The 27400-nt window shown below is 44.7% G+C and overlaps 1 protein-coding gene across 1 annotated transcript in view; it reads right to left on the bottom strand.

Moving 5' to 3' along the window:
• sd (TEA domain transcription factor 1 homolog scalloped) overlaps window positions 1–27400 on the bottom strand; it is a 149447-nt gene that overhangs the window by 16287 nt on the left and 105760 nt on the right. Inside the window, 1 exon segment of the mRNA XM_080272748.1 lies at window positions 774–901. Within this exon segment, the coding sequence (XP_080128874.1) occupies window positions 774–901 (128 nt within the window).

Here is a 27400-nt window from a genome sequence, read left to right as displayed (position 1 = left end):
TCCAGCTACTGCAAGATGACATTCAGCTTAACAAGTTGCTTCCCAAAATCCATGCAATGCCAATTATTTTACTTAAAACCGCTCTATTCCCTATACATAACAAACTGGAAGTAAAGAACTTATCATTTTCCTTGAGCCCTTTAACCTGAACACACGTACAATGGTCAAGTTATGTTGCCAGACTTCTGGTTTTCTCGTGGCAACCATAAGCTGACTATATCAGCGCCACCTTCTGTTAAATTATTTGCTATGAATGGAGTAATCACCGTTTTTCTGGTAACACGTACTCTTCTGGAACATTTAACAAACTGCCGAGAGACTAGGTAGCATTAAAGACCTGTATTTCCTTATACACTATGGTTTACATACCTGTGAGGCCTAATATCTACAGTTATGTACCTTAAAGTTACTATAGAACAAGGGAAGCTTCTCATCAGTATAGCCTCAAATCACATATTAATCCACTGATCTATCATAATCCACAGAAGCTGCTAACTTTATGAATTTCCTCAGTCTCAGATAAGCATAATTATCTCGAGCGCTAATAATAATTTCTTCGATAAAAAAAACAGAAATGCCTCACAAAGGCTCAAAATAAATGCTTTGCTATGGGACAAAACAGGGCTTGCACGTGCTCCAGAGAAATTTCGGGGATCGGTGCCATACTTTGTGGAGGTCGCTAGGTTGTAACACATCACACTTAACTACAGCATACATGATTTGTGGATCACTGAAGAGAAGCACCACCCAGATCAAGGTCCGTGGAGTCTCACCTTAAGTTTGGCTTGTATTTCCCTTAGCTTGCGTCTGGCCAGCACCTGGATGTGAGAGGACACCTGTTTGCGAGTCCGCGTCTTTCCTGTGCGAAGTTTGATGTATCTGGCGATCAGCTCGTTGCGACCTGTGGAAAACGCATGAATTTAGTATTGATGTATAAATAAATTTTTAAAAATGTGCCATATGTTAGTAATGCTTCTAAAATCAGTAGACTACCACACGTTTTTTTCCAAGTAATGGTTTTCTGAAACACACACACACACACACACACACACACACACACACACACACACACACACAGAAACAGTGGTGGAGTTTATGGTCATCCCTCCCTTTCTGTACTCCCTCCTTCACCGCTTCTCTCCGCTTTTCCCTCCCTCACTCTCTTAACCTCCCTTCAACCTTCCCTTCCTAACTCCCCAGCCTCTTCCCTTAATTCCCTGTCTCATTTCTCTTCCCCCATCTCCTTCCTATCCATATCTCACCTTCATATGTCTCTCATCTTCTTTTCTCCTCATCGCATCCCTCTCTTCTCTCCTGTCCATCAACCCGATCTTCTCTTTTTCAATACACCCCACATCAGTTACTCTCTTCTCTCCCATCCCTCCCTCTAAATTTTCTCTCCCTCTCGTCGATCCTTCCTTCCTTCCTTCCTCTCCTCTCTTCTCGCCTCTCCCATCTTCCCTCTTGCTTCCCTGGCAGACAAAACAAAGGCTACACTTGGCCTCGAAGGTACCTTCAGTCATATTCATAAAACTTCTTAAGCTAAGTTACGAATACGATCGTTTATGTATTTATCATAACTCAGAAAGGCGACCGAACAAGAGTGAATAATAACGTGAATAATATTGCGAAACAAAATTATATATAACCATAATTCACTGATGAAGAACTGTTCATCGTTAGATGTGGATAAGAACTTCTGCGAATACACTGGGTCTCTGCTTCACTGTATCGTACACCTGGGCCTACCTCTCTCTCTTTCTGCCAGCCTGACTTTCTGCCTTCTTTCCTTTCTGCTGAATCTCTCTCTCTCTCTCTCTCTCTCTCTCTCTCTCTCTCTCTCCCTGTTTACCTTCTAGCCTGTTTCTATGTCTTCTTGCCTGTCTGTGTATCTCCCTGTTTGTTCCTGTCTTCCTGTTGAACTGTTGGCCTGCTTCTCGGTCTGTCTCCCGCCTGTCTACTTTCTTCCTTGTTTGTCGAGTGTTTGCCTACTTGTTTCTCTGCTTCTCTCCCTCTGTCTCCACTTCCCAGTTTATCCCCCAGTTTGGCTCTGCCTCCCTGTTTATCTCCTGGACTATTTATTTACCAGCCCGTCTGTCCGAGTACCTCCTTACTTGCTTGTCTATGTCCCTGCCAGTCTATCTGTGGTCCTTAAACTCCTGTGTCTCCTTGCCAATTTGCACTGTTTGTCTACGGTTACTTCCACACACTTTTTACGCTACACATACCTGTATGTAGTATAACTTTCACCTTATACCGGTACCTTACTAACCTCACACTTACCTTACTTCATACACCCTACCTCACTTCAACATTTCTTTACGCACTTGCACTGCCTAATACGCACACGCCTCCTTAAAGCACAAGGCTCATTCAAACGCTCATACAGTCATACCTCTCCCCTCTCCCCTACACTTATTTGAGCCATTATGCACTCTTAGTTCATCCTCAATTATCGTTTTCACCGCCCTGCTTATCTACTGACCCAGTTGTATGTTCCTCGTACCTTACCAACAAAAAGGGGTATTCATGAGAGCTGATTTGTTTAGTGGGTCTGGTTATGAACGTGGATGTACAGTAGTGTGCGTAACGATGGTAAACTGTCAGGCTGAACAAGTGTGACGGTAGAAAAAGGTGGAGCTGCAAGGACAGGACAAGAGTGATTTAAGTAAGAGTGCAATTGGCCAGAGTGACGGAGAGGGACAGCTCAGAGGGAGGAATGATGAATGCTGCTACTGGGGAAGTGTGTGTGGGGGGAAGGGGGGAGAGAAGAGCTGGAGACAGAAGCAATGACACAACGAGGGTGAGTAAGGCAAAGCAGACGGGGCCAGAGGGTGAAGACGGGGAGAGGAGGAAAGGTTTTGTGGCGGAGAGGGAGGAAAGTGAGGGAGTTCCTCGGAGTGGGAAGGGGAGGAGAGAGGTGGGGGAGTTCATCTGGGGGAGGGAAGGGGTAGAGGGAGGGTGAAGGATGAAAGGAAGGGTTCAGTGGAGAGAGGGGGAGGGGAGGAGGGCTCAGTGTGGGGCAGCGGTGGTGAGTATGCTTTACGCCTGATCGCAGTCACACACTCCACCAACCTGTTGCAGCCTCCCATTTCTTGTCCCTCCCCCCTCAATATCTCCCCGCCTTCCATCTCTTGTCCCCCCCCCCTCGTAATACCACCCCATTCCCCATCTCTTGCCACCCCTCTCCTTCTCCTCTCGCTTGCCCTCATTTTAGTGCTTCAACTCTTTATGGACTATCCTGAACCGTATCACATTCTTCCTACCTCTAATTTTTAGTTTCTCTCTCTCTCTCTCTCACCAATCATAGTAGTATCAGAGATAATTTTAAGATGCACTTACAAAATATAAAAGCATCATTCAATATAGGTACCAGGACAACAAAGATCTTCGTGTTCGCTGAAGGGAAGAACGGAGCATCGCCGGTGAACTGTGCCGCGTAAACCAGATACAAGGGAAGGAAGTGTAGGTAAATACACGCCGTAAAACCTGCAACCTCCCAACCCCACCTTTCTTGGGTTCGGATCACGTGCTCATGGTTGGGTTAGGTTTTGTTCGCTGCGTGAAATGTCGCCCCCTTCCCACACTCTAGCTCCTCCCTCAGTTCTTGCTGCAGCTTCCCACCCTCTCCTGCAGATCCTCCCTTCTCTCCCCCGCCCTCCCTACTCTCGCTTTTTTTCATGCGCCATCCACATGAACTGTATCTGCTTCAAGTCAGTAGAGAGAAAAGGTTATCATATGAAATAGGCTACATGTGATGACCGCTAATGGAAGACAAGATGTCCTAAATCAAGGGTTTATTATCTTTAATTATCGTTATTGTTTTAAAAAGAAATGAACTAAAAGAAGAAAGCCCGCCAGATATATAAAAAGTAAATAAATATATACACGTCAAGACCAAAGTATATAAAAAGTAAGTAAATAAATACACGTCAAAACCAAAATAAATTTATTTCAAAGTCTGGACAAAGTGGGTTTGAAAAACTGGAGGATGGGGGAAAGTCTGATGGAGGTCGAGTGGCTTGGTGTGTAGCTACATGAAAGACCGAGAATATCAACAAACCCTTGCATCAGACAGACAGAAAAGGAGTTAGAATGAGTGGATCGATGGGTGCTGCCTGCCAGTCGTAATGAGAAAGCCACACATGCTGGGAGTTCAGAAAAGTGTCCAGAGTAAGAGCGAGAGTAAAGAGAGAGTGATGTAACACTGGTTAAACAGGGATGTCTGAAGAGAGTCGGTGAAAGGACGGGAAATTAGACTAAAAGACTCTGATTCCATCCCGTTTAGAAGTTTATGTGTTTCACGCCTCGACACATGAAAGTTGTATACTCGTTTGGGGTAAGACGCCTGCATATAGTCAGAAGCTATGTTACATGGAGGAAAAACAACAACAACAACAACAACAAGGAGCCGGTTCAATACTCCAACCCTTTGAGAACCTGATTTCACGAAAGGTAATGCGATCTTCACATGCTAAACATCAAGAAAGGTGTGTGTGTGTGTGTGTGTGTGTGTGTGTGTGTGTGTGTGTGTGTGTGTGTGTGTGTGTGTGTGTGTGTGTGTGTGTGTGTGTGTGTGTGTGTGTGTGTGTGTGTGTGTGTGTGTGTGTGTGTGTGTGTGTGTGTGTGTGTGTGTGTGTGTGTGTGTGTGTGTGTGTGTGTGTGTGTGTGTGTGTGTGTGTGTGTGTGTGTGTGTGTGTGTGTGTGTGTGTGTGTGTGTGTGTGTGTGTGTGTGTGTGTGTGTGTGTGTGTGTGTGTGTGTGTGTGTGTGTGTGTGTGTGTGTGTGTGTGTGTGTGTGTGTGTGTGTGTGTGTGTGTGTGTGTGTGTGTGTGTGTGTGTGTGTGTGTGTGTGTGTGTGTGTGTGTGTGTGTGTGTGTGTGTGTGTGTGTGTGTGTGTGTGTGTGTGTGTGTGTGTGTGTGTGTGTGTGTGTGTGTGTGTGTGTGTGTGTGTGTGTGTGTGTGTGTGTGTGTGTGTGTGTGTGTGTGTGTGTGTGTGTGTGTGTGTGTGTGTGTGTGTGTGTGTGTGTGTGTGTGTGTGTGTGTGTGTGTGTGTGTGTGTGTGTGTGTGTGTGTGTGTGTGTGTGTGTGTGTGTGTGTGTGTGTGTGTGTGTGTGTGTGTGTGTGTGTGTGTGTGTGTGTGTGTGTGTGAGAGAGAGAGAGAGAGAGAGAGAGAGAGAGAGAGAGAGAGAGAGAGTCCAAGACGATGAAGGATGAGGGATGTGGAGTAGACGTAGTGGAAATAAGTGAATTTCTGTCCATAACTGTAGTATTAAAATAATCTCCAAAGTGAATAAAGGAAGACGTGTGGAACACGTGAAATTTTTGTCCCTAACTGTTAAAATCAGCTCCAAGTCAAGAGGTGTGGAAAAACAGGCGAAACTTTTGTCCCTAACTGTCAACATCAGCTTCAAGGCAAGAGTTGTGGAATAACAGGGTGAAAATTTTGTCCGTAACTGTTAAAATCAGCCCCAAGGCAAGAGGTGCGGAATACTGTAGTAGGTGAAACTTTTGTCCAAGACTGTGGTATTAAACTCAGCCTCAAGGTGGCTACGGGAAGAGTAGTGTGAGGTACGGAAAGGGTGACTCATACTACTTGCAACAAGGGCGTGAGAGCAGTCGGTCCCGCACCCCACGCACCCCTGAATCACCGACTTCTTATATCACGCACTCACCTACATTTCTGCTGGTACAGATTACATAGCACTGATTTCTGAACACTATATTCCGTATTAAACCTTCGATTTTTTTTTGTGTCATTTGCATCTTTTAAATGACGACACGGTTTGCATAAGTTATACACAAGAGGAAATTGAGGTGCATGGTGCAACATAAATCACTGAGACGGAGGTGTTACGAACTCTCCAGAGCCAAGGAGAATACGGCCCAGTAACTGGCAAACCTGAGAGGTGCAAAAGCTGGACCTTCACGCTGGTAATATTTCACAGTGGTGGTTGCTCATGGGCGGCTGGCTTAAGTTGTGAAATGGGGTGCTCTCAGGAAAGACCCAAGGTCCCAGGTAAACCACATGAAGTCTACATAGTTTCTGTACCAGTTATGCCAAACCTTTCCCATTTTATTCCTTTTGGTTCAAGCTGCTCATCGTTTAAGCTGGAGAGGGACGCCTTCATGTGGTGGTAGCGATATACAAACTCCCACGACCGGAGAATGGTGAACTGTAGATGGGAAATTTCAGCGTGCAGACCACCGGATTCACTTCCAGATGAGCCTGAGGTTACAACAACTACTCTAGATTTTCTAGTATTGCGGTTTACGACTAGGCTGCCTTTGTGTTGTCGGTGGCGGCAATAATTCCCGCTTTCAGTGTTCGTTAACCTGCCTCCGAGGTGCCCGTGTCCGCCAGCACCAGTAATCGCCCCGTCTCGCTTATCCGTACGTGTTGTGTTGTGTTGCACGTGGCCCGATAGAATTAATTTCTGTGACTGCACTGCGGCGACTACCCGTGAGAGCGGAGCCTAGGCCAATAAGCTCCAGGGCAAGCACCTATTAACTCTCCTAAGATTTAATTATTAGAATGACTGTATATAAGTTTTGTCTTTACTCATACAGCTACCAAGAGCATCGCAACCAAACCAGAATCGAGAGTAAGAAAAAAATACAATAAAACGGTCCACGATAATATTTTACTGAGGATACTTGTTTATCGTAAAATTTGGTTAGGATACTGTATAAATGCCGCCCTAGGGGAAGTATTAACGAAGGTTCCAAAGCAGTTCTTACAACAAACAATTAAGTCTCCGCAGAAGCTGACTTACCACACAATATTTAGTTCTGTCGTACTTTTCACTTTCTTCATTGGCGACACGGAAGCAGTGACGTGTCTCTGCAACAAAACATAATCCATAATAACACATTCAGTCCAATGACCCGTTTTACTCATTCATTCTTGTTACTTTCAGATGATTACATTCTACTTATAAGAGACTTCGAATTAGAGGAGTTATATAGGTCCCATTAACCCCTTCACTACAAGAGGTCCATTGCAAGCTGACCCAAAACGCCTGAAGATAGCAAGATTAAGAAAATAAAAATGCGTCACCAGGTTGATGGGGTTCACGTAACTGATGGGGTGAAAGGTGGTGGTGGAGGGAGGGTAGGCGCCATAACCAAACTTGCACCATACCGCTGTTTACTTATGCTGTCTTCTGTTTCACCAACTGTGCCTTGTATCTGTTTTACCCTCCTCCTAACCCTCCTATGATTTTACTCTTTACCATCTAGAACTTGTCCTCGATGCTGTCTCCCGCCTAACCAATCCTCCGTCACCTTACTTCGCTCATTTTCCCGCCGTCACGAACACGAGATGAGCCGACCTATGGAAGCAACGTTCCTTAACACCGCTATATAGTGCACCTCTCACAGTGATTTTAGTAATCTTACGAAAGGGCTCTCATAAAAAGGGGTTCGTTAAGGCTACATCTAACCCCCGTAGTTCGGAACTTCTCACCTAAACTAATAGAAACGACATGAGAAGGTAAGAATTGATGGAAAAGCAGTACTCATGCTACAATACAACACCGCTACATGAAGCACCTCTCACTTCTCACCTCTCACCACGTACACCTCACTCACCAGCTCCTAACACGACACTGGCGCTCAAGACTCACCAACTCTCTCTCTCACACCACACACGGTCACCCTCGTGTACAATGCGGGGCTGGAGGAAAAAAATAATGACGAGAGAAAACAGCGCCATAACGTGACGCGCCAGGGACACACTGGAGCAACGTGAGTGAGCAACGGGGGTCAGATTCAGAGACAAACTTAAGAAATTTCGGTCGTCATTATGATCTGCTTTCGAAAGAATGAGGGAAATGAGAGTCTCCATGTGTCTCATGTTCCCTACGAAGAAATTTCTGTCGTAAGTATGATTTCTTCTTGCAGGAAGGACAAGGCAGGGAGAGGGCAAGTAATACTACATTTCTTGTTCCTCCTAAATAAAAATACGTGTTACTATGGAGAGAAAACAACTGTCATAACGTGACGTCAGGGACACACCGGAGCAACTACGTAAGCAACAGCGGTATGATTCACAAAATAACAATAATTTCCCAGTCGTTACTATTTTTTTTTTTAGGATGGATAAAGATTAGGAGGGGGGGGGGGGCTTACCAATTTTCCTGTAAAAAAAGAAAAGAAAAATATCTGGGAGAAATAATGGCACATTCTATTTGCTTTATGAAAGAAGACCATGAAGAAAGAGGGTGTATAATCTTCCTTTGTCTTTAGTTCTTCCTGCAAAAGAAATGACCATCTTTTCTTGCCTCTAGTTTTTCCTGCAAAATAAATATAACCATCTTTTCTTGTCCCAAGTTCTTCCTGCAGAATAAATAACCATCTTTTCTTGCCTCAAGTTCTTTCTGCAAAATGTATATCAAAAACTTCCCTTATCTCTTGGTCATTCTGCCAAATAAATCACAATTTTTTCTTACCTCTAGTTCTTCCTACAAAAGTAAATCAAAACGTTTTCATAGCTCTAGTTCTTCCTGGAAAATAATCTCTCTTTCATCTGTAGTTCTTCCTGCAAAATCATCTCTCTCATCTCTAGTTCTTCCTGCAAAATCATATCTCTCATCTCTAGTTCTTCCTGCAAAATCATTCTAATCTCTAGTTCGTCCTGCAAAATCCTATCTCTCATCTCTAGTTCCTCCTACAAAACTAATCAAAGTTACGAGAGGGAATTGATGGTAAATGCGTTTGTGAATCGATTGTAAATACGCTTGTGAATCGATTGCAAATGTGAATGGATCGTAAATACGTTTGTCAAATGGATCGTAAATACGTCTGTGCATCGATCGTAAATACGTTTGTGAATCGATCGTAAATACGGTCATGAATCGATCGTAAATACGTTCGTGAATCGATCGTAAATACGTTTGTGAATCGATCGTAAATACGTTTGTGAATCCCTCGCCCCAGCAACCTTGTGAGCCCCACCCAAGCTGCTGTCTGGCCAAGGCTCTCCTCTTTGTTGCCTTCCTGGGGTTAAAAGCCGTATTCCAAGTCGCTTTTCGTAACACCTCTTCCTTACCGATTTATTTTCCACCCCAAGATCAATTTTCTCCACATCATTTATATTTCGTCAGCTATGGAGGCTTTGAAATTAGTCTTCCTCGTCTATCTATTTATTTATCTAGTTAGTTATTTTATTTTATGCAATCTCTACTAGTATTAAAAATATATAAATAGCGTAAGAGAATTCTGATGTGTAATATTAAGATATAAATCGCCAAGGATGATGTGCTTGATAGCCTCCAAAGTTCAAGTCGTACTCTACGGTCAGCGGTTTTGTAGATTTCGTAACAATTCTTCCTTAGCGATTTATGCTGCACACCCCACCTCGATATCCTCTTCATCGATGCAAAGTATGCTGATAATAAAACTGCATAAATAATATAGAAGAAATTGTACAGGCGTAATAAAACTGCATAAATAACAGAAGAAAATGTTCAGGTGTAAAAAACTACATAAATCGTTAAGGAAAAGGTGCTACGAAGCCACATATGCCACCTAGAACAAGGAACCTGGGCTCAAACTTTTGTTGGTTTTAGGAGACTCCACTGCACCTCGTCCTTACTAGTTCCGCATACGGCACGCTGATATTCTCTTGTCTAAGTTATGCAATCCATTCTAGTATTAAAATCTAGAAAAGAATACTGATGTGTCATATTCAAAATAAGTCGCCAAGGAAACTGTGCTACGAAGCCTCCTGTGCCAGCTAGAGGGGCTCTGGTGTCCGCCATGGCCGCCCACGCCAACCCGCACGCCCCAAATACGCCTCGTGACCAAGCCGAGCAACAACACAGTCCAAGGGTCCGTTTACCTCACTCGCACCTGCCACCATCTTCCCGCCATGTGAGTCTGGGGGAAGTGCCAACAGTCCACGAGTGACACCAGCAGCTTGGGCGTCAGCGAAACAGTCGGAGGTCCTTGTTATTTCCCTCAGAATAATGAAACTGGTATGGTACAGGAAAAGGATCTGGGCATGCGTGAGGCAGAGCAGCAGCAGCGGCAGCGGTAGTGTTCCCGCACCAGCGCCCAGATTCACAAACAAACTTACGAGTGGCTGTCTTTCGTAAATATGTTTTTGTACGAAAGACGTGGAGAGCGTAGAATTTTAAAAAATGGAGGAAAATTCTCATCAGCTAGTTTGTTTCTTGTAAGATGGATAAGAAATGGAAAAGTGCAGAAGTTTCCCATCTATCTTGACCTTCCCATAAATTAAAATCCGAGTGACGATATATTCAAAATGGCCGAATTACTACATATGAATCGGGAAAGGGTAGGTAAGCTCCTAATTTATGACGCTCATTTTACCTAGAAATACATGATTAAAGTATGCTACGTTTATATTTCATTCTTAACTACACTCTGTAACGTGGGATGCATGCTAACCACATCATATTATGCTCAACGGTGTTCCAATAATAATGATCAAAATTTTGGGGCATGCCTACAATTTTACCCTCTAAGTTTTATAATACGGCCTTAAGTTTATCTGTGAATCCGCCCTCAACCTTGCATCACCACAGGTCAAGACTCTCCAGCCCGCCTTTGCACCTTCCGCACTCCACCCCTCCCGATCTACCCACACTACAGTCAGTGTTTTCACCTAATGGAACTGGGTCATTGCCACATCACCTAAGAGTCGCGGCTACATAAAATTCGATGAAATTTTGTAAATTACGAAGTTACTGGTCAAACTGAACCCCCCAGTCTCAACCTGACTACACCTGGTCATCATCTGTACTGAAAAGGGTTACGGACTTTAGTCAGGTTACATAAAACGCACTGCAGAAATATACACTCCTTTCCTGTAAACCTAAAAACTATCTACACGGTGAGCAATTGCTTTCGAAACCTAGTGATGTGATATTCTGAGCCTAGTAAATTTCATTGGAATATTACGTCAAAGTTTTGTAAATTTTCAGACAAGAATTAAACCAATATTAGATTACTATAAGCAATTGCACAAGTAACATCCTCAGTGAAAAACAAATGCTGCTACTGTACATATGAGGGAGGATCTAAACGTAACATCCTTAGTTCATATAGGAAATGGTCAAAATTATACTTCATGTAAGGTAGGATCTACAGAAACAGCCCGCCCCCTCCCAACCCTCCATCCCCGTTCCGTGTTTACAGGTAAGTTTCAAGTTTCTGGTAATATGACACCGATGAGTTTGTTTATATTCAACTGGGGGACCTGTCTATAAGGGACGCTATATGAAATTACGGTAACCAGAAAATTACGGAATAAAGATTCTGGATTTAAAGATATTTCTTGAAACTTGAAAGTTCCTATACGTCAAATCATTGGGCGGGTGACAACACTAGGCCGTGGTTTCATAAAATTCTATGTCGGTTTTGAAGTATGAACGAGTCTTGCTGATTACCATAACCGCTTTGTTTTTACCTGATGGAACTGGGCCAGTGCCAAAACCTGAATACCAAGTCGTGGTTGTATTTACACGTAACCTTCTCAGTTCACAAAGCAAAACGATAGTGGAGATGCAGATGACCACGACCCTCTCAGTGCCACGCCCCTTACACAAGCCCGCCCGAGACCAGCGTGGGAAGTAAAGCTAGCACGCCTTACTCTCACTGTCTTCCCTCCTGGGCTGTATACGATCACGCCTCTTCTTTTACGTCCGACGCTGATTCCAAGACCAAACACACGCACCAAGTTTCAACATACATCGCTCTCTTCCAGCCAGTACCACCATAACACCAGTGACTCTCAAGGATTAAGTTTCAACATAACTTCTCGGCCAACATGAAATACCAGAACACCAATGAAACTCACCCACCCACTTTCGACGTACATCGCTCTCTGCTAACGAGCAATACCAGCATACTCCGGAGAGCATCTGACGGCTTCACCTGATCAAGAGAACCCACAACAGCAAAATTAATGAAAATAAAAGTAAATCAATAAATACATTAATCAAAATCTGTTGACAAAGCAGTTGGCCAAAAAAATTAAAACTTGTGTACAGTACTTTGTTCCAGCTAACGCCACACGATTTTCTCAGACATAGATCGCAATCAAAGGGTTTCACTGCTTTTATCCCACTGCGAGGTGCTTAGATCGGCACGGGGAAGCTCCTGGGGAGTTTTAACTTCAAGCGAAAATGAAATCAACAGAATATTATTGAAAAGAATGTAGAAACTCCTGGAATTAAACGATCCTGCTCATTCCGACCCTCTTGATTTTAACTTCTTTGGCTCTCCACACAGGTTCTGGCTCTCAGTTTTGCTATGGTGCTCAAGTGTCGCACTCTCGTTGACTTGGTACGCTCTGTTGTACCTCTTCGTCTGCTGTTTACATGGCATATTTCGCCTTTTTATTCCCTTATACTTTTTTAAACATAACTTTTATAACAAACATCATCGCTATGAGTATGACGATATTGTAGGAAGAAATATACTGCTGGGGAGGACGTGTTAGGGAGATTTCGTAAGCCACAAATATACAGCAACTCACGTGCGGAAAAAATACTATCCTCAAAAACGGAACCAAATCAAATTCAAATGACAGTACAACCACGGTCACCGGCTCTTGCTACCCACCACAGCGCCATCCCGATCTCCCCTCAGCCTCAACTCAATCCGCATCAACCCAATCTCCCCTCAGCCTCAACTCAATCCGCATCAACCCAATCTCCCCTCAGCCTCAATTCAGTCCGCATCACCCACATCTCCCATCAGTCCCAGCTCAATCCGCATCAACCCAATCTCCCCTCAGCCTCAACTCAATCCGCCTGAACACCCTCTCGGAAGACACAAGGGCGGGAGCTTGAACTGAGGAGTCATGGGGTGATATTCTCGTGTGGTTAGGAAGCTTCGTAACATCTATTCCTTACCGATTTATTCAGATTCTGCTCCGCTGGTATATTTTTGTGTATCAATCATGCAATCTACGTCAACATTAAAATATATAAGAAGCAAAAAAAGAGGATATTAATGGGTATGCACAATAAATCGCTAATGAAGAGGTGCTAGGGAGACGAAAATACGGGCCATGGTGCCGAATCCGCGTGCGTTCAGATTCTCGAAAATTTACAGGAAGAACTGGACACATGGAAGGATTCTACACTCCCTGCCTTTGTCCGTCCTGAGAAGAAAAACTAAAGCTATTTTTCTCTTGTAACTAATATTTGTTTCTGAAGGAAGGACAGGAAACATGGTAAGATTCTATACACTCTCCTTTTGTCCTTCCTGCAAAACGAATCATGGTTACGACAGGGAAAGGATCATGTGTTTGAGAATACTGAGGTGATACGGTAACCATTTTGGCGCGAATCACCTACTTTGAATTTATTTTCGGTTATTATCAGGGAATTTCGCTATGCTAAAGATAAACCCCTGAAAAAAAAAAGAAGAAGAGAGATCATGGTTAATGTTCCGACCTAAATAAATATACAATAAATAAAAACCTGATATCTGGTCCAAGCATAAGACGGACTAACTCAACACAAACCCACCGCAGTCAAGAGGTAAATATTTGCCTTGTATGGGTTTATGGCAGCTGAGTCGACAATTGGACATCTACGTTCCTGTGTCTCACTCTTGGCTGAATAAAATCGTCTGGTGTAGGCCAGAATATAGCACTAGAGTTGTTCCTATCATTAGAGGGTCTGGAACTATGTGAGGTAAAGAACGGTGCTTTTTTTTATTCTATGCTTGCTATCCCCATACGATTTTAATCAGAGAGAGAGGGAGAGAGAGAGAGAGAGAGAGAGAGAGAGAGAGAGAGAGAAAATGTGAGCCAACTTTGATATTACTTTCCTGTAGTTCACCCTAGCCTCGCATACCACCCTGAACCCTACCCTGCCTCTCTCTACCTCACTTCACTCACTCTAATCTCTCTCTCTCTCTCTCTCTCTCTCTCTCTCTCATATAGTATCAGCCAATTTCAAGAGTTCCCCGTAGAACTCAGAGAGAGAGAGAGAGAGAGAGAGAGAGAGAGAGAGAGACGGGAGGAAGCTGGGAGAAACAAAGAAAGAGATTAACGACGGAAGGAGGAGGAGGAGGAGGAGGAGGAGGAGAGAGGGAGAGAATGAGAAAGTGGAGGGGAGTGGGAGGGAGGGGATCAACGAGGGAAGAGGAAGGGAGAGAGGAGAGAGATTGATGAGAGGCGAGTGGGACTGAAAGGGTGAGATTATTAAGGGGAGGAGAGGGGCGGTGGGGTGGGGAGGAGGAGGGGGAGAAGGGAGATGGGGTGGGGAGAAGAAGGGGGAGAGGGGGCAGAGGGCAGGAATGAATAGGGGAAAAGATATGAGGTCGAGAGGGAAGGAAGATTGTGAAAAGATGGAAAGGAAAAAAAAAGGAGACCAAACGTGAAAAAGACATGACAGAAAAAAAAATATATATATAAATTTAAGGTCGTAGAGGAATTGAATAGGGCAAAAAAATATGAACGTGAAAGTGAAGAAAGACTAGGGAACGATGGGAGAGGAGTAGGATTAAAGAAAGATAAGGCAGAGAACAGAGAAAGAAAATATATACAAAAGATATCAAAATACGCTGAGAAATGAATGGGGAAAAGATCAGACGGTGAGATAGGAAAGACGGAAAAAAAAAAAGACGGGAAGGAAAATAAGAAGCAGCGAAGAAAAATGAAAGAAATACTGGGTACGCAAGAGAGACGTTATCATACTGGAACGAACAGAGAAAAAATATGAACATAACGAATGGAAGACTGAGACAAGATAAGAAACACTACACGAGAGCTAGAGGTAAAGCACAGACAGACCAGAGAGAGAGAAAGAATAAATGCTTGATAAACACTAAACCTAGTATAGAAAAAGTATAGGATGAAGACATAAAGATGAGAGGGAAAGAAAAAATGAAAGATCGAAAGGAAAAATGTTAAGCACGAAACAACCGGAGAACGAAAATATAGGCAGGAGAGAAGTAGTGCTCGTATGTGGTAGGAAAAAAGTATAAACTTCAGAAATGGAAGAGGGAATGAGAAAAAGAGGAGAGGAAAGATGAAGGAATGAGAGACAGAAAGGGGATAGAAAAGATGAATGAATGAGGTAGAGAAAGATGGGAGAGGGAATTAGGTCAAGGAGGACGGGGAAACAGAGGAGAGCTAAAATTTGGTCGAGCAAGAAGAGGGACAATAGGAAAGGAAATGAAGTGGAGAGAGAAGAAAGAGGATGGAAGAGCGGACAAGATGGAGAGTACAGGGGGAAGGGAGAGAGAACTAGGATGATAAAGAAAAGAGGAATTTAAGTACAGAAAGAAACGGGTAGAAAGAGAAAGTAACTTAGGTAGATAAAGAAGAGAAAAAAGTAAGGATCAGGCAGAGAAAGAGGAGGGCAGAATGGGGAGGGAATCAGGTAGAAAAAGAAGAGCGAAGAATAATGAGGGAATTTGAAAATGAAGAGGTTAGGCTGGGATGGAGGTAGTAAGGAGGAGGGGGGACTAGCCCCCTTCCTCCCTCGGGCTCCAACTCCCCGACAAAAAAGGCTGCTGTGTCAATTTTGTCAACAAGTTTGTCCCTTTTTTTCTCGCTGGCTCAAGTTGCTCCTCTTTGACGACGACATAACCATCGCTTTATTAGCAGCCGCCCGAGGGGATGGAGCCCCCTTGCCCCCTGCCCCCCCTCCATGTTACCCTCATCCTCACCCACCCACGGGACTCCTGCCTCGACTCGCTAACACTAGCCTATTATTCACCATTTAAAATTTTCATTACTCTCATCTTACTCACCTACTCGACTACTTTACTTTTTCATCATCATCATCATCATCATCATCATCATCATCATCTTGACCTGCTCTCATCTTATCTACTCCACTCCGCTTTTTCCACCATCATCATCACCCTGACCTACTCTCATCTTACCTACTGTTTCCCTTCGTCATCACCACCCAGGCCTGTTTTCCCACCTTCTGCACTCAACACTTATTTGAAACTGCTATCCTTGCACAACAACAAGTCTTCTGCTCATGGCTGCCGTCCTTGCTTTCCCTGGCACTTCACGTATTATCATTTCTCTCCCCATTCAGAAATCCCCAACTGCATCCCTAAAACACTCTGGTGCTCCACTACACACACACACACACACACACACATATACAGACGTCCCTATCACTCCCCCTCCTCCCCTCCTCTACCCCCTCAGCTCATATAAAGGGAGCTTCAAAGAGCCACAAAGAACACACACACAATAATCAGAGTTACAAAGACACTAATTGTTGCCTGGGGTGCCGGCTACTTTGTACGGTAGCCGGCTAGGTATGAGGTCAGTCCCTAGCCCTTTGTAATTAGCCTAGCATTTTACAACCCAGCCCTTCCCAGCCTAGCCTAACCCCTGCACTTTCCCGCCTAAACCCTGCCTTCTTCCACCCAAATTCTGCCCTCTCTAGCCAAAGCCCTGTTTTCTCACGCCCAAACCCTGCTCTCTCCCGCCCAAACCCTGCCCCCTTCCGCCCAACTCCTGCCCTCTTCCACCCTCTCCCCTGCCAAGCTCCCAACACGCTCGCCCCTGTTAGATCTCCGCCCCTCACCCCGAGGTCCAACCTTAATTAAACCATTACAGTGTTTTCCTCTCTGTTCTTTCCTGGGCTCAGTCCTGCAGATTTCACTCTCCTCCCCCTCATCCCCGTTCCCTCCTCCTACCCCTCACCAAGTCCCTGGGGAGCTGGGGGTACACCAGTTAGCACATGCAGCCAGCAACACTCGAGTTCGATCCCCAGACCGGTCAGACTCTTGGACAAAGTTCGTTTACTTCGTCCGTGTTCAACCAATAGTACAAATGGGGACCTGGAGGTATTATTTAGAGCAGCGTGACATATTCTAGGGAAGACTGCGACTCAAGTTAATTTGTCTATAAAGTAATATATCCAGGCATCTCGAAATGAATGGATCAAGAATTTGGCTCTTCGTTATCTTGTTTTTATTTTTTCTTGGAGGGAACGCTCTTATGGGGTTTCTAGCCTTTGGTTCCTTCTTTTTTGCATTTAAAAAAAACTTCAAAGGTCCTCATGCAGACCACAGGCATTACTCCTAAGCCTGCTTCTATGCTCTGCCTACAAAGTGAACGGAAGTGCAGGCGGGTCAGCAGCAACCCACAGCAGGAGCACTCAGGGACAAAAGTTCGCCTATTACTTCACCTCCTCTACTTCTCACTTCTCTCTGCTGGCTAATATTCCTGAGCTGAGGGAGGCTTGGTATACTTCTCCGGCAATAAATGATGCTCTCTGATATCATGCGTTGAGGGAAGAAAATGCCAGCCATGCCTTACGTGTGACGAAGATGTAATGGAACACTCGGAGAACGTTTGCCTTTGATCGCACACCTATTTTCGGCCACAGGAGCAGGAACCGGCGGAGACAAAGCACGTCTGCAGGACTCGAGTGTACAAGGGTCAGGTCGGCGAGAGGTAACTAGCAGGAGCGGGCCAGCAAGTTTGGGCTAGCAGCCCTGGAGAGAACACGGGTTAAGGTAGCCGGGTCAAGCTAGCAGGGGTTAGGGCAACAGAATCTGGTTAGCAGGGATGAAGGTAGCAGCGTCTGACTAGCAGGGTCGGGCTCGAAGGAGTGGGCCAACAAGGGTGAAGGCAGCAGGGTCAGGCCAGCAGGAGTGGAGGGAGCAGAGTTGGAGGCAGCAGGGTCGGAGCGGTAAAGGCTGTTCTTCATAAAGAACAGCGGCTCAGCCAGCCATTACCTGCTGCAAGCAAGAGGGACACAAGCGACGGCATCTCCACACCAAGGGTTACGGTGCCACAAAACCCTACCATACTCGCTCGCTCAGCCACTACCCTGCCATCGCATCACCACTTTCCATCCCTAATTTTTTATTTTCGTTAACCCTGCCACGTCCCTGCCATCGCATCACCACTTTTCTTCTTTTACTTCTTGTTATCCCTGCCACTTCCCTGCCATTGCATTATCATCTCATTCCTTATTTTACTTCTCAGTCTCTGCCACTACTGTACCATAGCATCGCTTCCTCGCTTCCCTCAGTAACTTTACACATGCTCTGAAACTGCATTGTAAACATATTTTCTATGATACCTGTCACACCTTGCTATATATTTCCGACTACCTCTTCCACTGAATCGCCAACATCCTACCTTCCTGCTTCTCACCCTGTCACTATCATGCCATCGTATTACCACCACCATTTTTTTTTTCTCAGTAACACCGCGAACACACTCAGACCTGGCAATTTTAACATTATTTTCATCCCATCTCATATGTTTACTAATACCTGTTTCACAGACTAGACTTCCCTTTATCCCATCACTACCACTACTGACACCACCACCATCAACCTACCACTCTACCACTATCACCACCACCACCAACCTACCACTCTACCACCACCACCACCACCATCAACCTATCACTCTGCCACTACCACCATCAACCTACCACTCTACCACTATCACCACCACCAATCTACCACTCTACCACTACCACCACCACCACTCTGCTTCACGACCCTAGACGCGACGACCCACTGCACAGGCCGACAGACGAACGACCCAACATAGCCCAATATATAGATACACAGATTAGCGGCCCTCATGAAAGCCCCCGCCGACTGGGAGGTGAAGCCTGGGTGAGCTAGTGCCATTGTCGCTGGTTTATTACTTTCATCGCAATCGGGTTTGGCCAGTGAGTTATGGTGGCTAGTTTGTGGTGGTGCCCCCCTGCCTTCACTGTCACGGCGTTGTGGTGCTGTGCTGCGCTGTGCTGTGGTACGTAGTCTGACTGGTTTGGCTTGGTTTGGCCTGATGCGGTGCGCTGTGCTGTGGTACGTAGTTTGACTGGTTTGGCTTGGTTTGGTTTGGTCTGATGTGCTGCGCTGTGCTGTGGTACGTAGTTTGACTGGTTTGGCTTGGTTTGGTCTGATGTGCTGCGCTGTGCTGTGGTACGTAGTTTGGTTTGGTTTGGATTGTTGTGGTCGGCTGCGGTGTGGTACGGTGTTGGTTTGGTTTCGACCGCTGTGATGTGCCGTAGTGTACTGTGATGTGGTACAGAGTTAGTTGGTCTGGTTTGGCGTGGTGTGGAGTGGGTGTACAGATGTGGCGTGGTCCGGAATAAGAGCATGTGATGTGGTGTGGTACCTGTCTAGTGTGACCTTGTGTGGTGTAACTCTATGATGGTGCGGTTGTAGATGTAGTGTGCTGGTTGTAAGGTGCGGTGCTGTGGTGATGCGGTGGGGTGTGGTAGTGTGGAGATGGGGTGGCAGGTGTGTTGTGACGCTGTGTTGCAGGTAGTGTGAGGTGGTAATGACTGGTGGTGGTGATGGTTGTTCTAAAGATGGCTTGCTAATATGGTTAACTGGTCTGAAGGCTGAGCAGTGGTGTGGGATATTATACTAGACTGTGGTGTGTAGCACTGTGGTGTGGTGTGGCAGTGTTGTGTGCTGCGTTCTAGTATAGCACTGCGGTGGCTTGCACTTTGGTGTGTTGCATTGTGTGATGTGCTTTACTCGTATTTTGATGTGATGCATAGGTTGACGGGAGAGGTGTGGTGTGATGTAGTGATAGGGTAATTTTGGGACTGAAGTGATTTGCGAATATGTCTCTCAACATTTCCATTATGCTGCGTCTGTACTACACTGACAAAAATCGTCAGATGATTACTAGAATAAAATACAAAGATACAATCGTCCCTATAGGAGTTACGGGGACGGTTTCCATCCCCTTCAGTACGAGGGGCCACTGAAGAAAAACTAAATAAATAAATAAAGTCTGGTAGTCGCAAGAATACTAAACAGTACTGAACTTGTTACCGCACCAAAGAAACTAAATAATTTAAGTATGACGCCTGAAATTCAATAACCTGAGTAAGAGCTGAATAAGAGGCAAGACGTGAATAAGAACGTTCAGTATAATAAGTGAACTGCAAGCTAAAGTAAAATACGATGATAAGAAGCTGAAGATTATGAAGAAGTATGCTGAGACGGCGAAGAGTTCTGAATATGGAGCAGTAAGTTGGTGGTGGTGGTGGTGAAACTGTAGTGTAACCTGTGCAGTGATGGGGAAACTGCTGAAACGGGGTGTTGTGTAATGTGATACTGTCTAAGTGCTGGTGCTGGTGTGGTGTGGTGGTGTGGGATGGTGTACGGTACTAAGGTGTGGTGTGTATGTGTGTGTGTGTGGGGGGGGGCCGGTGTGAGTGTGGCATGGCATAAATGGTGTGAATGGAGTGGGTTAAATGTACTATACTGCGATAGTAACGGTGAGTATAGTGTGCATGATGAAAGTGCACTGTGGTGTGGTGTGGCGTGGCTAGTGTACATAGCGATAACCCGTGTTTCTCCCTCACATCGGTATTCCCTACATGCAGCATCAACTAATAAAACCCACACATATTTGGATTTAACGATATAAACAAAGTAACTGGATATTTTTACCGCAAGACAGAGATAGTCCAAGTTCGGCACCGCTGCGCTAACAATATCTTACCCACTCCTCCCCTAAAAACAACTTAAAAACAACTCCTCCTCCTCCTCTTCCATTTTGGTCCCTAGGTCCCTCCCAAGTATCTTATCTTCCTTCCCTCTCCCTTCCTAACTACCCAGCATTGACCCAACCCGTAAAATTACACGCCATGCTCATAATTGGCTTAAGATTTTAATTATTTCGGCGATGATGTTGGCCCCTTCGCCTTCCCCTTCGCGCTCCCCTCGCATCAGTACCAGTTCGGCTCATTACAGCCTCGGGGAAAAACAAATGGCTCCGAGATGATGATGGTGTGTGCGTGTGTGTGTGTGTAAGGTGGCTGTGGGAGTCAACCTTTACAACCTCTGACCTTTTCCTTTGGAGGTGTTCTTGCCGTGCCTGGCTGACCCTCGCCCTCTCTGGCTTAACCCCACCCAAACCTGTCCTGCCTCGTCGCTGCTGCCTGGATGTATGGTGGCTGCAAGTACCACCAACGAACAATATCTGATATTTTTCTCTCGTACAACCGTGGATTTTCGGTATCTGGACATATGGAATCGATACGCTGCAACACTCTACGGATCTTTTCTTAGTAGCACCTCCCTCGGAAACTAACTTCAACAACTGTGAAATTTCCGCTGAAATATTACGCGAGATGTTATGATAAGCTGACAAGTTACACGAGGAGTATTTCGATCTATATATGCCAGTAACGTTCAGTAGGTCAATTTAAGTTTCGGCAAGTTAGGTATTGTCAGTTTAATATCTACACTAACTGAACGTCACCTAAATAGATTGGAACATCTCTGGCTATTACAGTACAGATCGCACTACTTGGCAGAACAATGAGTCCTTCGTCACTGGAACCCAAACAGCTATCGTCCGAGAATACATTTACGCTCAAATCAATTTTCTTTTGCGAGCATCCTTCAGGGAGAACAAAAGTTAGCAGAATCTGAGATATCGATTAGCAAAATTGTGGTTAAAAGAATGCACAAATTTACCCAAGATTTTACCAAGAAACGCTTTTATATCTCTTGCTTATTTAGAGGACAGCTTCCTCTAATAATTCCCATTGAATTTCTAGGATTTATAAACGGTGGAGACATTCTAGTGCACAAAATTCTCCATCATGGACAAGATAACTCTAGCATTTTATTCTCGCCAACGACAGTACATTTCATTCAGATTAGTGAGTCAGAGAAATCGTAGATGATCAATAATAATCTTGAAGTGGTCTTGTGTTTTGCCGGTTGCGACTGATTATGTACATCATGCATAACTGGAAGCTGTGATCACACTGACAATCCCGTACAACAAACACCGCATATCTTGCATAGTTAAGAAAAAAAAAAAAATAGTAGCTGCCAAGCGAACTGCGTAGATTATCAAGCACAACCCAAAGACCTGCTGGGCTACTAAAAAACAAATGAGTAACGCTATTTCCTACTCAATTTGTATTTATTTATTTACTTACTTATTTATTCCACATGCGAATCTCATATAGCCTGATAAAATTTAGGTAAGCGTGCATGATGTGGCGATGGGCAGCCTGAACCCGGATTCTCAAGTATACATACGATCAATTACCGTCCTAATTTAGTTCTGTTTTAGCGGGAAGGACAAAGAAAGAAGAGTACTGAATCTTCCCTAACGCATATTCTCTCTCTCTCTCTCTCTCTCCCTCTTAAAAAGAAAAAAACTACCTTAGGATCGATCGCAAACATAATAGAATCCCGACTCCAGTTCCGCACACTGTATTAATAATGAACGATAACACCAGCATACGGGAAAGCAGTAAGCTGTGTGCTAAATAAATCGCTTAGAAGAAAGTCCTACGATCCCCTACGCCACCGAAACTATGGCTCCGAATCACCATGTTGTCCTCCTTAGGCTAGCAAGAAACTCCAGCTTGTAGCATGATTGAAATTATGAAAACATGCCGCTTTTAAAAATATAATTAAGTTGATTTCCTTGCATGAACTGCCGGTGTGTAAGTTAAGCGGGACGTAAAATATTTCGTATACTAAGCACTATCAAGATTTTTTTTTTTTTTTTTCAGTCAGCTGCACAAACAGGGATGTAAAGTTCTAATATTATGGAATTCGTGTGGAGAGGTATTTACACTTACTATACTCTGTGTACTTTAACTGAGCGTGGAGCTGCCATCTTATCATCTTCTATGCTGTGCTGTAGCAAGAGACTGACACTAGAATATGGTGATGGTCACGAAGAAGAGTTATGCAAAGGATGTGGAGCCGTAGTACTATCTTTTTCAGCCAATGAAGTACGGGGAAAAAAAAAAAAAAAATCCACCTGGTAAAAAATGAATGAACTACAGATCTGCCGTGGTGCAAACACTATTATATAATGTTTGTCACGAAGAAGAGCTATGAAAAAGATGGAGAGCGGTAGTATTTTGCCACTCCCCGAGATACGGGAAATAAGATGCAAGAGGACGAAAATTTGCGAGTTACAATGAATGAGCAACAGTAGGTCTCTCTTGGTGCACTCCTCTCGCCTCCCACCCCGCCTCCCGCAGCGCCTAAGACTAAGCGATAAGGGAGGCGGCGGGCATCACTGGTCCATTAGCAACAGACGTAAAACACGGGGACGGCGTTAAAAACAGAGATCGTCAGCTCATTAGGGGAGGACGGCGGGGATGGGAAGACGATACGCCGCCTCTCTCTCCCGTCCGCCCGCCCGCAAATTGCCGAACTTGAATCCATAAACAAACTTAGAGGCTTGTTGACATGAAGGTTATGCTTTCACCTGAGGGAACTGGTCCACTCCCATAACCTGAATACAACGTCGTGTTTGCATGAAATTCGACGAGTCTTGGTTATGAGGTATGAATGCGTCTCCATGGTTTCTAGTCAAGTTGACCATCTAATCTGACAACATTTGGCCATCAACTGGGCTGAAAGAGGTTAGAAATCCTGACTAGAACAATCGCGCTACAGATTACTAATAAGTCAGGTGAGATTATACCCATACAGCCAAGATGATGATGATGATGATGATGATGATGATGGGCACGTGTGGTGATGTCACTCGGCCGTATTCCAAGTGCCATAGAAGGCTTCGCTGCACATTTCCTTATCGATTTATTTTGTTTATTGCACCTTAGCATTTTCTTGTATGCAATTATATCGTTTTAATACTGACAAAATTTCCTTCAGTTTCATATGGGGGAATACTGAGGTGTAGTGTGCAGAAAAAATCGCTAAGGAAGAAGTGTTACGAAATCAACTACTGCCACTGAGAAACGACCCTCACTGATACCGTGATATTTTCCTCGTATTCTAAGTCGCCCAGGAGGCTTGTTAGCACCTCCTCCTAAGCGATTTATTTTGCCTATCACATCTGAAATTCTCCTCTGTGCTGCAGCAATGACATACACGAGGATACTGAGATGTAACTTGCAGAATAAATCATTGAGTAAAATGCGCTGCGACGCCTAAAATGCCACCCCTAATGCAACCGTGTCTTGGCTATTAACCCTTACACGACGCGAGGCCACTTCGCTGAATAAAATCGTCCGGGAGTGGGAAGAATAAGATTGTTGAGATTTCTGGGAAGCATAACGCCGCCATCCTTCCGTGGACGACGATGGAAAGCCGCGGACTCTCCATAATGTGAGGATATAAGCCATATTGCGGTAAATACGTGTTGGACTGGAGTTACGCTAGAGTGAAAATGCATGTTTAGGTGTGAATGAATGTCTCTCTCTCTCTCTCTCTCTCTCTCTCTCTCTCTCTCTCTCTCTCTCTCTCTCGATAATCGCGGACGTAGCGCTAAATACTTGGATCTCCAAAACGTAGAGGGATAGGTCACTCAAATCCAAGTGAACCGTAAAACGATGCTACTGGGACCAGAGACCGATGTTTACCGCCGGATCAGTTCCTTCCTCGCGTTATGGAAGGTCAGCGCAGAGATGGCGACGATATTCTCCGCATACAAACTGAATTACGAGGAACATAAGGGAAGGAACAGACGGTAAAACGGAAGACAGTGCTATTCAAGCTATTCCCGTCCGCTATCCTGTTCTTCTCCACTCTGACCCTGGCGGGGCGGCGATGTGGTGTGCGGCAGCGGCCGCGTGCGGGTATGGCGGTGCGGGAGCGGGTGCGGGTGCGAGGGGATCGTGTCCGGGACTTCACCGGCACTAAGTGCCTGCAGGTGTGACTCGGCAATGACCGCCAGGATAACGGCACCTCACACCATGATGTCACCTCACTCACCTTTACTTACCTTCCACATGAAAACTAAAGATAAGACTGTTTCAAAACATCTTTGTTGCAAAACTCGTACTAGTCAAAATATGTCAAACAGAATATAATATACTGTACAATGAATAATGTGAATCATCACCTTATTTAGTGTCAGCATGACAAAACAAAAGGTTTTTTTCCTATCATCCTCTTATTCGGTTGCAAGTCACACGAGCCATGATATATATATATATATATATATATATATATATATATATATATATATATATATATATATATATATAATGAATCAAATTATACATTGTAAATTCCTTTAAAACCATAAACTCGGAATTGCACCATTACATACATTAAATTGGCTTAAAATAGAGAATCATATTCATCAGTAATTTAAAAATACCGGCAATAAACACTACGTACTATACATTATTGGGTACATTTACAACCCTGCCAGACATGTCGATGTTCTCGGAATTACGCCACACCAACGGTAGGTCATCATCATCATCATCACTAGCAAGAATACAATCCTATTCTCACTTGAAACTACTGCCGAAAGGATCTGCAGGATGAGTAGGCTTCAGAATTCTCCAATTTTTAATTAGGGATAGAGTGATGACGTGTCCCAAGATCTCCCAAGCAGACACACAGTATACTAATTTTAGCGCATATACTCACAGCACCCTAGCAACGACAAAGCATATATATTCTGGTTTATATACTCCGAACACAGTTGCGCACTAGGTACGCAAATCCCGATCTCTATTAATACTAGTCTATATACTTTGTGCGTCCTAGAAAACAAAGTATATAAACTGTAGTCAATATATAATCATCGCCAACTACCACCACCACCACTCCGCTCGCCGCTCATCCCCGCCGCTAACACGCTGCTACCGCTAACAAAATTTCGCTGACTAAATTCACAAAGCTCATTTTGTACGAATGCGGGAAAGAATATCACTCCAATTTCAAGTCGAACAATCATGAAACTTTTCCACAAAATTTTTGGTTTCCTAACACCGCATCACTGGTTTTCTGAAGTCACTCCTCGCTGCTTCCATATTTAAAGCAATTGAGTGATTCGATATTTACGTCCGTAACTAAATTTCCTCCGGATTTCATCTCAAAGACCTCAAAAGACAGTACAAATAACACTCTTTATATCTTACACGTGTCTTACGCGTACAAGGGATGGATTCCATGAGGTGACAAGAGGTTTTTCTACTTTTTTCTTTTCTTTCAGAGGTCTCCTGTTCTTAAATATTCTGAACTAAGGTAGCTTAGCCAAAGAGTCCCTACACCCCGAGGGAGGTAACACAGGACTAGTTGTAACAGCTTCTTTACCCAACAGACTGAAGAGTGTAACATGCAACATGAAATTTATCGTAGTTCAATTTTTAAAAAATACTTGCTTAACAAAGACCGGGAATGTTTAGAAACGGAGCGGAGCAACAGAGGGCGCGCTGCGGTGAGTGACATAAACCACGGCAAAAAACGACTAACATTATTCCCTCAGATTACTAGTAGTTAATGAGCAGCTGTTTGGCAGTGACGAAACTGTGTACCGCACCGACTAGTTCGCCGAAGTGTACAAAGGCATGTTTTTACGGGCATTTACATCTCTCTCCTATACTCTGTTTCTACATTTCTCATACTTTCTTTCAAACAGAATATATATATATATATATATATATATATATATATATATATATATATATATATATATATATATATATATCGACCAGTTCACTATACTAAAGAATGGCATATTTGTACTGGAATTTACATCCTTCTCACTTTCAGCTATCAAGTTTTTTAAGAGCTAATGTACTTTTGGTGAGGTAAGGGGTAACGGTGGCCAGTACCGACTAGTTCACTATACTATACAAAGGCATATTATCTGAGGTAATTTATATCTCGCCCTCCCTCTCTCGTTTTTCCTTCTCTTTCAAACACAAGTACTTTTGACGAACCAACCTGATGTTCGGTGTGGTAAACGAGTAACTATGACCTTGCCTGACCTGGCGTGTGGTAATGCGACGTTAGGGCGGCGGGCAGCAGCACCCAGCACACTCCCATCTTGGCGTCCGTACACTGCCCTCACCACTCTGTCAACTACCACGCAATAACCCTCCCAATCTGGATTTAAATAATTAGTTAACCTGAACCATTGATCGTGACAGTAGCCTTCCCGGACCCTTTACCCTACCCGACCCCCCTTTCCCCCTTTCACACGACCTGGCAGAGGGGTCGTCAACCGCTCTGATGGTCGTTTGGTATTGATGGAAGCCTGTAGCCGCCCCCCTCCTCCTCCTCCTCCCCTGGGCTGTAATTTGCGGAGCATTATGCCTGCGGTGGTGGCTCTACCCTCGCTCGTACCCACCACCAAACTTACTACTTCCTTTTAATTTCTTTCTTCTGCTTGGCAATAGCTTTCTTGTTTTTGTTCAAGTACGTCGTTTAGGTTTTGAATTTCCGGGTGGTTGGTCTGGCCCCAAGCTGAGTGAGGCTCCCTCCCCCCTCTTTCCTTCCCTGTATCCGCCCCGCCCCCTTCATCTGCCCCGCCCACTGGCACTCACACCGCCCCCGCTGCCCCACCGCCCCGCCCCCCCTGTGCCAGTCTCCGCCCCCTGGCCCCGCAGTCCCGCCTCCCACAGCCCTCACTCCGCCCCTTCCTGTCCCGCCCTGCCACATGCGCCCCTCTCGCACTGGCGCCAGAATTCCAATTAA

This window comes from Coenobita brevimanus, chromosome 51 (genome assembly GCF_032717465.1).
Source record: "Coenobita brevimanus isolate Jiangsu-jjx chromosome 51, ASM3271746v2, whole genome shotgun sequence".
NCBI classification, from domain to species: domain Eukaryota; kingdom Metazoa; phylum Arthropoda; class Malacostraca; order Decapoda; family Coenobitidae; genus Coenobita; species Coenobita brevimanus.
Note: the sequence above shows the minus strand (reverse complement) of the source record. Positions and strands in the feature narration are given on the sequence as shown.